General features: G+C 48.3%; 1 protein-coding gene across 16 annotated transcripts in view; it reads left to right on the top strand.

Moving 5' to 3' along the window:
- The window catches only part of RIMBP2 (RIMS binding protein 2), an 80,786-nt gene that overhangs the window by 49,506 nt on the left and 19,095 nt on the right, over window positions 1–12,185 (top strand). For all 16 annotated transcript variants that reach the window (XR_012058421.1, XR_012058422.1, XM_072936231.1 and 13 more), the window contains 5 exons: window positions 423–618; window positions 6,085–6,236; window positions 8,537–8,613; window positions 9,462–9,571; window positions 9,989–10,795. Coding sequence is in view for 14 of the 16 variants with exons in the window: in XM_072936231.1 (XP_072792332.1) it covers window positions 423–618; window positions 6,085–6,236; window positions 8,537–8,613; window positions 9,462–9,571; window positions 9,989–10,795 (1,342 nt within the window). In the remaining 2 variants the exon portion in view is untranslated. The remainder of the gene's footprint in view (window positions 1–422; window positions 619–6,084; window positions 6,237–8,536; window positions 8,614–9,461; window positions 9,572–9,988; window positions 10,796–12,185) is intronic.

The following is a 12,185-nucleotide window of genomic DNA, read 5'->3' as shown; positions in this document are numbered from 1 at the left end:
GTCCCATCCCAAATGCCGTGTGTGCTGGTTCCTGGCCCCGGGGCTGGCCAGGTGCCGTGTCCCATCCCAAATGCCGTGTGTGCTGGTTCCTGGCCCCAGGGCCTGGCCACTGCTGTGTCCCATCCCAAATGCCGTGTGTGTGCTGGTTCCTGGCCCCGGGGCTGGCCAGGGGCTGTGTCCCATCCCAAATGCCGTGTGTGCTGGTTCCTGGCCCCGGGGCTGGCCAGGGGCTGTGTCCCATCCCAAATGCCATGTGTGCTGGTTCCTGGCCCCGGGGCTGGCCAGGGGCTGTGTCCCATCCCAAATGCCATGTGTGCTGGTTCCTGGCCCCAGGGGCTGTGTCCCATCCCAAATGCCGTGTATCCCAGTTCCTGGCCCCAGGGGCTGGCCAGGTGCCCTGTCTCAGCCCCGCTGTCCTGCAGGCCAAGGTGCGGGAGCTGGAGGAGAAATGCCGGACGCAGAGCGAGCAGTTTAACCTGCTGGCGCGGGAGCTGGAGCGGTTCCGGCAGCAGGCGGGCAAGATCGAGCTCCTGAGCGGCTCCTCCGTGGCAGCGCCCGGGCCCCCCGGGAAAGCCCTGGCCCAGCTGATGAACGGCATCGCCACCTCCATCGGCAAAGGTAAGGAGCCCGTGATGGGCAGAGAGAGCCCAGGGGCTGCCTGGGCTCACCCTCACCCTGCACAGTGCCCTGCGCCTCCTCGGGGCTGCTCCCTCCACCTGGGCGCTGCTGCTGGTGCCTTCCGTGTGAGCTCTCACCTGTTCCAGATCTGCTCTGCATTGGTGCGTGGCTCTGAACTCCACAGAAAGTGTCACAGCTCTGCTCCCAGCTCAGCACACACAACAATCCTTCTCCAGCCCAGAACAGCTCAGCACACAGAACAATCCTTCTCCAGCCCAGAAACACAGAACAATCCTTCTCCAGCCCAGAACCAGCTCAGGCACACAGAACAATCCTTCTCCAGCTCTGCTCACAGCTCAGCACACAGAACAATCCTTCTCCAGCCCAGAGCAAGGGCACCACTGCAGCTTCAGCCCAAAAAGTGTAAAACAACAGAGAATTGAGGAGAGCAAACTGGGAGGATGGGACTGCACAACCTAAATTCCTTCAACTCTTTCCAGCCTCTGCTCCAGGGAGCCTCTCCAGGCATCACTGCGAGCAAAATTCTCTCTAATTGTTGTTGAGGGCAGTGGTAAGAAGGGTTCAGAGTTAAAATTGCCTATTCTTCATGTAAAAATGCACCTGTCTGCATGTCCAGGCTTTGTTGGAAACCCTCCCCTGTCCCAGGGACAGAGGCAGGTCTGCTTTCTTGTTGAAGGAGGAGGTAATGGGGAAAGAAAGCACAGAGATCCCACCCACTGCATTGGCCATTACATGAAAAAACATTTAACAGAGCTGGGTAGAAAATGGGGAAACTGAATGGAGTATTTTGAGAGACGTCAAAATGGCTTGGGCTCAGCTTCTTTTGTGCAACAGAAATTATGCACTTCTTCATAGAAGTTTGAAAGTAAAACTTTTCAAAAAGCAAAAAATAGTCTCAAGAGAAATGGAGAACATAAAGTAATTTAAAAAATATATCCGTATTGATGTTCTTTCACTTACAGTCAACAGTGTGCGTTTATCCAACACCTGTGCTGAACTTTCACCAGGTCATCTCCTGTTGCCAGAGGCAGCGGCTCTCCAAGTGCAGAGCTTTGTAAACGATCCATTATTCATAGGAAAATGACAAAGCTCGAGGCAAAGGTTACCTGAGGACACTTAAAAACAGCTTCCATGTCAATCACAGGCTGGATTGTGTGTTATACATGGAATCACAGGTTAAATTGTGTGTTACTCCATGGAATCACAGGTTAAATTGGGTGTTACTCCATGGAATCACAGGTTAAATTGTGTGTTATTCCATGGAATCACAGGTTAAATTTTGTTATTCCATGTGAATCACAGGTTAGATTGTGTGTTATTCCATGTGAATCACACTTTATATTTTGTGTTATTCCATGAATAACACACAATATAAAATAGAAAAATCCCGTGTTACATTGTGTGTTTTTCCATGTGAATCCCATGTTGCATTGTGTGTTATCCCATGGGAGGAGTGTGATCAGCATCACCCAGGCTGGATCACCTCAGCTGTCCTGCAAAGAAAGAGTTGTCAGGTCACTCTCATTACTTACAAATTCCCCAGAGCAGTTTGGTAATTAGGTATTGGACTGTCCTTTAGGCAGAAGTGAAGGTCCAGCCTCTGTCACTGCGATTGAATTAATGAAAAATGAAAATCAGCTGAACATCTTTCAGGTACTCTGTCAAACTCTCCAAGCTAATTTATACTTATTCTTATGCTAATGGAAAAACCTTTTTAAAAGCTTCAAAAGGTGCTGAACTGAAATGTCCCCAGTAACCCTTGAGTAAAAGCACAGCAGCCACAGCCAGGTCTGCACCCAGGGCGTTTTAGGGCCTTCCTCTCTGAGCCTTTTCTCAAAACACATTGATTTTTGTGGGACTTGGAATTCAGGGCCTGCAGCACTTGTGTCTAAACATCAGAACTGCTGATCCTCAGTGAGAATGCACTGATGACAGTAAAGTCGTGTTTGAGCCAGCGGCAGGATTTCTAATTACTGAAATCAGCCCTCTCTCAGGAGTGATGGGGGAGTGCAGCAGGTTCTTCAGAGCAGAAGTGTAATTATTTTTATTATGTGTGAGGAAGAAAGAACACGAGAGGGAACACAGGACGGCTTTCAAAGGAAAGCAAATGATGGAAATGAGATCAGTTTATGACCAGCTGCTTTGCATTAATTGGTGATGTTTGAATGGATCAGGAAAGGAAATAAACCTAGGCAGGATGGATTACAGCATAAAAAGTTCACTTTAAACCTACAATAATGTCACAATCAGATATAGAAGCCTTAAGATTTATTATTCATCAGTTAAGAGGCTCATTTAAATGGTCCTTCTAGATGATTTAGGTAGTCCATATGGAATCAGCAATTGCAATAAATAAAATGGAGAGTCTAATTGGAATGCAAGTATGGACAGATTTAATTCTCCTGAAACATTTAAATTAGATCTGGTGCTCTTCCTTTTTCCTTGATAGAGTGCTCTTCAGACTTCATTAACAAATAGTTGTCAGTCAGGAAAATAAAGGCCATTTTAAGCATATATAGATTTAAAAAGACTTCATAGACAAAATTCCTGTGGCTTTATAGGATTCTTCTCTGGTATTTAGAGGAAAAGAAACAGATATTTCTAGATGCTGCTGTGTGTTCTTATGAGCTGACCTCTTGTATATTCTCCTTTCAACTCTTTTTATTTTCCAGAGGGGAAATATAAAAGGAAAGGTGTTTTACTGGGGATTTTTTGTTTGTTTGTTTTCTTTTTTGTAGGTTTAACAAGCTTTAAGCCAGTCTGCAGATCTGATTCCTCCTCATTCTGCTGCTCGAGCCCAGGGCCCTCAGTGTAATTGCCTTGGACGAAGGAGAGAGCCAGGTTTAATCAGTTGCTTTTTTTGGAGGCAAACTTAGGCCAGGTTTTGAATGCAGCCTTTTTTTTGTGCTCCTGTGTTCCCAACCTGCAGGAGCAGAAATCGCTGCAGGAGTGAGCAGGAGGTCCCAGATGCTCAGGAGGAATGTGCACCCTGCACTCTGAATCTCAGTTTTGGTTTTTTTGGTTTGCAGAGGCATGAGTGGATGATGCTTGTGTTTGTCTTTCAGTCCAGCTGTGGCTCTGCATACGTAGAACCAGCTGAATTTACACAGAATATTTGTCTCATCACCTTTTTAAAGGCTCCTCTGCAGGATGCACCGGAGCTCACTGCTGAAGGTGTTTGGTGGGGCACATGGGGTGTGCTGGTTATTGTCCTGTATGGATGCAGAGCAAGGGCTGCACTGCCCCAGAACCTTCCTCCACGTTCCCTTCCTAGTGCCAGTGATTTGAAAACAAAGCCTGGAGAATGCAGGAGGTCTGAGCCCAACCAGAGGCTTCCTTTGAATGAATAATCACAGTTGGCCCAATTATTTATAGCTTGGCACTGGCAGGCTGAGATGGCAAACACATTAACAGCAAACAGAAGGAGCTAAATTGGCTAAAGGTTCCTGAACGGGGAGGACTTCTCTGTTGTAGATGTGAGAAAGGTTCCAAGAATAAAAAATGTGCCCTTTCCCAGCCTGGGGATTGCTCTAAGTGGGGCTGGTTGTAATTAATCTTTAGTGTGGTGAGTTGTGTATTTCCCTGCTGTCAATGTGCTGAAGCTGGCCTGCTGTAAATTACACTGATGCAGAGAAAATTAATCATATTGGACTAATGAGCACACCAGAAAACCCTCTGATGGTGTTCTTGGAGCTTTTTCTCCTCTGCAGTGAGAACAAAGAGGTTCCTCCGATAATTCCTGGTGACCTGGAGTGGGAATCTTGAAATTCAATAGCAAAATGTTGCTGGCCAGACTTCTGTCAGAACAGGAGAGGAAATGCTGAACCTACAGATATTCAAGGGCTGAAAAATTAGAGCACAGGCTCATTATGTTAATGAGAGGCAGAATGCACCTGCACATCTGAACGTGTCAGCAGCAGCTCCTGCTGTGCTGCAGCTCCTGCTGTGCTGTGCTGCAGCTCCTCCTGTGCTGCAGCTCCTGCTGTGCTGCAGCTCCTGCTGTGCTGTGCTGCAGCTCCTGCTGTGCTGTGCTGTAGCTCCTGCTCCGCTGCAGCTCCTGCTCTGCTCCGCTGCAGCTCCTGCTGTGATGCAGCTCCTGCTGTGCTGCAGCTCCTGCTCCGCTGCAGCTCCTGCTGTGCTGTGCTGCAGCTCCTGCTCCACTGCAGCTCCTGCTCTGCTGTGCTGCAGCTCCTGCTGTGCTGCAGCTCCTGCTCTGCTGCAGCTCCTGCTGTGCTGCAGCTCCTGCTCCGCTGCAGCTCCTGCTGTGCTGTGCTGCAGCTCCTGCTGTGCTGTGCTGCAGCTCCTGCTGTGCTGCAGCTCCTGCTCCGCTGCAGCTCCTGCTGTGCTCTGCTGCAGCTCCTGCTCCACTGCAGCTCCTGCTGTGCTGTGCTGCAGCTCCTGCTCCACTGCAGCTCCTGCTGTGCTGTGCTGCAGCTCCTGCTCCACTGCAGCTCCTGCTGTGCTGTGCTGCAGCTCCTGCTCCACTGCAGCTCCTGCTGTGCTGTGCTGCAGCTCCTGCTCCGCTGCAGCTCACGTCCATCTCCGTTTACAATCCCTGCTCTGGGGAGCAAGCCAGCAGTAAAAGGGACAATGCACCCGTGGCTTTGGCTCGGCTCTGTCAGTCTCTCTGCAGCCTGGGCCGCGCTGTTCTCGTCTCACCTCCGTTTTTCACCTGAGTCAGGAGGAGAGAACAGCATTCAGCCTCTTGTGAGGCTGCTCAGTCTGCAGTGTAATCTCTCTTTCCTTTCTGCTAAACTACTTTTAAAAAGCACAGTAAAAATACTCCAGAAGGATTTTTGGAGATTTTTCCTTTTGCACAGTCTGAGTTTCCATGTTTTAGAAACTGGAGGGATGGCCCTGGGATCAAATGAATGTGGTTTAGTGCTGGTGTCAGTGAGGAACTCCTTGGAAATACAAGGCAGGTGCTCCTGGCACTTCCTGCTGCCAAAAGTCGAACAACCTCTTTGCAAAATGAATATCCTGCCAACTGCATTATTAGCATTCCAGTCTTTTTTAGAACACAAGTGTGTGACCTGGTTCTGATTTGCAGATTATGGCAGAGTCCCCAAAAGCAGTGCAGCTCCAGCAGCACTCTGAGTGCCAGGGGTGTTGCACAGAGTGTCTCACGGCTTCCCCAGGCACAGACAGGGCTCAGGACAAAGCTGGGTTCTTTTCACTGGGGAACCTTACCCTGCAGTTCTGGGAATGAGGATGCCTTCCCTTGCTGCCTTTAACGTCTGTAATGTTTGTTACATGGTGTTGGCTCGGGCAGTTTAGCAGGGGCTGGAGCTGGCAGGCTGAGCTGCCGCCGTGCTCTGCAGTGCACCCACCCAGCTTCTTCTGGGATGGTTTGTGACAGGAGAGGAAAGCCACCTTCTGCTGTGTGCTGGCAGAGCTGCTGCCTGGGAGCCCCTCTGATCCCGTCCGTGCTCTGTTCACTGCCAGGTCATGAGAGCCCTTCTGGAAGTCGCTGTGTGATCTCAGAGTTTATCCGACCCCTTCAGATATCTGGAGACAAACCAGAACAGCTGTCTGTCAAACCCACATTCCTGTCCAAGTCCAGACCTGGTACCCCAAGATGCAGATTTGATTCAGACGTGAGTATTTTTGAACTTTTTACTGAAAAGGGGATTTGGGGCTGAGGCTCCTCTGCTCCAGCAGGAATTGCAGGTTGATCCACCTGCTTTTAAAAAGTCAGGACATGAATGTTCTCATTTTCTGAGGCGGCTTGGGAACATGATTGGTGGGAATTGGAGTGACATTTTCAAAGGAGCTGAGCTGATGTCGCAGTTGCAGAGGATGAAGATGAGCTGTGTGAGGAACTCGAGCTGCTCTGAAGGCGTCAGTGGTGCTCGGAGCGTGTCTGGGCGAGGGGCACAGCAGCGTTCCTGCTCGGGGCAGGGCTGTGCAGGCAGGTCAGGGGGGCAGGAGCTCCGTGCCTGCCCCAGACACTGGCACAGAACCTCCTTGGCTCATGCTGCAGGACTCCCTCTCATGCTTGGGGTGTGAGCTTCCCCTGCAGCAGGGCAGCACCACCTGCTCACAGCCCCCAGCTTCTCCCAAGGGGTTCTGAGCCTGGAAAACGGGACTGAAGTTGCAGCGTGCTCTCACTAAAGCAATTCAGCTCCACATTTTCTAGTCAGTCATGCTTTTGAAGGGTTCTGTTCCTCCTTCCTTGGGAAGCTTTTCTGCTTTTCAGTGGAATTCCAGTAGAAATCCAATGGGAAGCTCAGAAGAATTGTTCAAAGGTGCCATTATAAGTTGATTTTTAATATTTAGGACAAATATTCGTTATAAAAACTGCATAGAACAGATCTTGGAAACCCTGTAGAAGGGTATGACTTTCTATTAAATACCCTGGTTTATATGGGCAGTAGCCATGAGGAAATGATCCTCAGATTTTACCCCTCATTTCAGGAAATCCCTTTCCTAATCCTCACAGGAGTAAATAAATTGCAAGTGTGTGCATATTTTCTATCTATGTTATATTAATTGATATGAAAATGTGAAAGTTGATGGAATCAAAATGTTTCTAAATGGATCACAAGTCTAAGGACATTCAACAAAATACTGGATTCTTGTATAGTGGGAATTCCATGGGCATATTTGAGGATTATCCAGAGGAAATATTTGTGTATATTTGTGTAGCAGCATTATTGAAAGGTGGAAACATTCACTGCTCTTTGAAGAGGCCACAGAAAAAGCAGCTTAGCAAGGAGACTTAGGGAAGCAGAACTAACAGCAAGGAACAGGAGAAGCAAACGTCAAATTTAATTCCCCTTTTCTATTACTTTTGAGCTCTCTCTCACCGAGCATGCCAAGCCCTCTTTTGCAGAACTGAACGTTTTGTGCCTTCCAGAGTGTAATTACGTGATACACTTTTACATTATGCAAGCTCACAGAAATTCAGCTCCATTCCTCCTTAGAGATACCCAGGCCCAAAGCAGGGTGCATGAATAAAATCTAAAAAATGAAACATAACGTGGGGTAGTCTGAAATCAATCAGTCAATCAATCAGTCAATCAATCAATCAGTGATACTCTGCCAGAGCAGGGTGTGCTGGGCCAAACACCCTCAGGAGCCAATTCAGAGGAAAAGGGACTTCACTGGAATTTTCCTGGTGTGCTCTTGGGACTGGTTTAGCCCTGGCAGCCACACTCAGTGTTCTCTCTGTCTAGGTTGGAAAATTTTGCTCAGGTTTTGGACAGTTTATTTTATTTGATCCCGCTGTTAACCCAGCATTTCTACCTTAATTCAAGTTCTCAAGCTCAGGCAAAAAATTGGTCATTTTTTCTGAAGTGGCCCACAGCAAACTGTACAATGAAGAAAGTTCATCCCTGACTTTAAAACCTCTACTAGCTGAAAGCACAGCTGAAATTGCTGTTTTATCAGTGAGAGACCTCGTGCAGAGCTAGAATGGGCAGAGTCTGTGTTGATTCAACACCACAACAATTAAATCTCCAGGTTTTGTAGACCAGATTTGTAACAGAATAAACGTGTGGCTTTGCAGGATTGAATTAAATGTGATGTGAAATTCAGAGTAAAATATGCTATTTCCTTCAGTCAGTGGAAAGGGTGGTGTTCAAGAGATGCTGATGCTGAGGATTGGGTTGGGTTGGATGGGATTGGATTGGCAAGGGGTATGTTTTGTGTGATACTCGTGGTTTCCAGGTGTTTGGAGGCTGGCACTTGCACCAGTTCTGAACTCAGCATTTGTTTTAAGTGCTCAGTCACTGGATTCTGCCCTTTTAAGTAAAATTAACCACTTGTGCTCCATGTTAGAATTTAATTTTTTTTCCTTGATACTGTGTGTTCACTGATTCATATCACCTGTCAGGAAAACTGTTCATTCTTCTTTTTGTGTAATCACATTATCTTTCTTCTCCCTCCCCCACAGATGGATAATGATCAGAATTCCAATACCTCAAAGCAGAGATATTCTGGGAAAGTCCATCTTTGCATTGCCCGTTACAGGTAAAGCACCCATCACACACAGCTGTAATATTCACCATCAGGTGTGGCCCCACGTCACCCCTGCGCTGAATTAGTGCATGGAAAGGGAGTTCTGGAGGGCCTGTGCAGCTGGCCCTGGCTGCAGAGCAGGGCCTGTCCCTCTGCTGGGCTGGCAGAGGGAGCTGAGCTCCCCCAGCCCTGCATTCCTGTCCTCCAGTGCCTCAGTCAGACTAAATGGGAGCCCCTGCTCCAGAGAGGAGCTCTCGGTCTGTTCTTTTCAATCACTTCTCCAAGCAAGAGGAGATTTGAGTCCATCACTGCTTTGCATGTAAAAATTTCAGGCATGAAGGACTGTCATGATAAAAATTTCACTGGCTAACAGTTTCTTTCGGGATGAATATAGATTTAAGTACTTCATAAGTACTTTTTGTCTCTCAGTAGCTTCTCTTAGAATGTAGCTCACTGTTTTTGTCTTCTTTTACCTTGCCTCTGTAGAAGTTTCATGAACTTGTATAAAGGGAACATAAAATTGAATACAGCGACTGGAAAACACCCCCACAACTGAGTTTGCTTTAATTCACTCTAAAAAACAAAGAGAATTTTGGGCAGTGTTTTCCAAGAGCCCTAAGTGAGAAGTGTCTCTAAACGCTGCGGGGAAGGACGTGGGTTTGGGGTACAGGGGAGCTCAGAGGCACGGACTGAGCCGGGTGTCCCAAGAGGGATGCACAGCCACACTGCAAAGCGACACTGCAAAGCCACACTGCAAAGCCACACTGCAAAACCACACTGCAAAGCCACTCTGCCCGGGCACATGGCCTGGGTGGAGCTGCAGCCCCTGCTCTGAGCAGCGCTCTGCCTGTCCCCCACAGCTACAACCCCTTCGATGGACCAAACGAGAACCCCGAGGCGGAGCTGCCTCTCACGGCAGGAAAGTACCTCTACGTGTACGGAGACATGGACGAGGATGGCTTCTACGAAGGTGTGTTTTACTTAATGCACCAATTCATGCTAATTCATGCAGATTGAAATCAGCTCGTCTGTCAAAGGCGCTCCAAACTCTTTCCTTCGTCTGCTCCTAAATCGGTTGCTAAATTTAGGTTTATCATCCTGGTGTTAATTAAAAGAGTTTCTGCACCAGCAAAGCCGCTCCTTGCAGGCAGAGCTAATTATAAAATATTTTATAGTGTCAGCTTTTCCTACTGGCAAGACTTAAGTTGACAAAAAAGCTTACTGGCAGTTCTGGTATTTCCCTTAATAAGCCTTTATGTTCCCAAGCTGGGGATGTTCTTTATTGCTTTCACTCGTCCCTCGCCCCTTATCTTGTCCGCTCTCGGGGCGCTGCCACGGACCAGGTATTCCCCTTCGGGGTTTTTATGGCTTTGCTCTTTCTCTGCAGGAGAGCTGCTGGATGGCCAGAGAGGACTCGTCCCTTCGAACTTTGTGGATTTTGTTCAGGACAACGAGGCGCGGCTGTCGAGCGCGCTGAGCAGCGAGCAGGACCAGAACTTCCTCAACCGCTCGGGCCCTCCTCTGGAAGGAGAGCTGGAGATCAGCCCCCCGAGCCTCATCGACTCCAGCCTGCTCAGCAACGGCGCGGGGACCCTGGACGTCAACATCGACGAGATCGGAGAAGACATTGTGCCTTATCCCCGAAAAATCACCCTCATCAAACAACTCGCCAAAAGTGTTATTGTGGGCTGGGAGCCGCCGGTGGTGCCGCCCGGCTGGGGAACCGTCAGCAGCTACAACGTCCTGGTGGACAAGGAGGTCAGGATGAACGTAGCCCTGGGCAGCAGGACCAAAGCGCTGATAGAGAAGCTCAACACCTCCAGCTGCACCTACCGGATCTCCATCCAGAGCATCACCAGCAAGGGCAACTCCGACGAGCTGCAGTGCACCTTGCTGGTGGGCAAGGACGTCATCGTCGCCCCCTCCAACCTCCGCGTGGACAACATCACCCAGATCTCTGCTGAGCTGTCCTGGCTCCCTACAAACAGCAATTACAGTCACGTCATCTTCCTGAACGAGGAGGAGTTTGACATTGTCAAGGCTGCCAGCTACAAGTACCATTTTTTTAATTTGAAGCCCAATATGGCCTACAAGGTGAAGGTCATGGCAAAGCCCCACCAGATGCCCTGGCAGCTTCCCTTGGAACAACGAGAAAAAAAGGAAGCCTTTGTGGAATTTTCTACATTGCCAGCAGGTTTGATATTTTCCTCCCTACCCCAAAACTCTTCAGTTAAATTTCTCTGAAAATACCAGAGAAAATACTTTAACCTGCACAGCGTTTAGGGGATGTAAGTGTATTTTGGTTGTGACGGTGCAATCATCATTGTACAATTTGTATTTGTAAAGTCAACAGATTCGTTGTGTTTTGGAAAGTCTGAGGTTTTTTCCCACCTGGATTTTACATTAGGAGTGCTGGTAAGTGTTGTCAGCCATTTGCCATGATTCAGGAGCACTGAAGCAGCGTTGAAAGCTAGAGCAGAAGCAAGGCAGTGAATTGGCCAAGCACTTCCCATGCTGTGTCCCCCTCTAGCTGCAAAGCCTGCTGAGCAATGCAGAGCTGCTCTCTGCTGAGGAGCAGGGAAGCCTCAGCTTTTGGAGCCAGAGCTCCCAGAATCTTCCCCACTGCTTCATTCCACTGGGAGCACTTCTAGAGACACAAGCCAGCTTTTCACTGCTGTGCAGAGAAAACAAAATAGCAGCTGTTGTGGTTAGAGGCTGATGCCTGATTTCAGAGTAATTGGAGCAAAGCAGAAGGATGAATTCGGAGTCACTGATGGGAGTTACCACCAGAGAGTGTCATGCAATTGAACTCATCTTGATTCATCAAAGCAATGGAATTGCTCACATAAAAATACAAGTGTTTCTGTCTTGGGCACTCAGATCTAAAAATAGAAATAAGTACAGGATCGGGACCAATGGGGCTGCTGCAGTTTTTGGAGCTAATTTATGTAAAAAAACCCATGAGGAGCAAAGTATAGCAGAATTCCAAAACAAACATTTATGTTGATGACCAAGACCATCAAAACTCATCAGGAATAATTTCCCATTTGATGATGGGAGGAAAGAGGAGCCATGCTGAGCCCCGGGCGCTGCAGTCTGTTAAACCTATCTCTGCACAGCCTGTGAAGGTCGGCACAGACACCCTGGGGTTGCTTCGCTCTGGGAGAATGCAAGGAAGGTGACTTCTCCTGCAGGAGCAGATTAATGCCATTGTCAGTGGCGAGATGCTGGGTTAGATCAGATTCTTCCTTCCTCGTAAACTGAGCAGCCTTGCTGAATTGGGAGTGCTGGCTGTCAATAAAATAGGATGACCAGGAAAGCTGAAATTCAATCCTGAACCAAAATCTCTCCTGGACAAGAATAGCATTAGGTCAATTTGCATACTCTCCACTTGCAAGATAAAAATACTTTATAGGTGCAGGGATGGTATGAACAAAACCTTCCTGTTGTGCCTGTACTGTCCTGAACATGACCAGAATTTCATTTCCATGTCCACTAGAGGACAAAATTCAGTGGCAGCAAACCAGTGAAATGCACTGGCAGTTTGCCAGTGGTCTGGTGTGACATTTGCACACGTATCAAGC

The sequence above is a fragment of the Taeniopygia guttata genome, chromosome 15 (assembly GCF_048771995.1).
Source record: "Taeniopygia guttata chromosome 15, bTaeGut7.mat, whole genome shotgun sequence".
Lineage (NCBI taxonomy): Eukaryota > Metazoa > Chordata > Aves > Passeriformes > Estrildidae > Taeniopygia > Taeniopygia guttata.
Note: the sequence above shows the minus strand (reverse complement) of the source record. Positions and strands in the feature narration are given on the sequence as shown.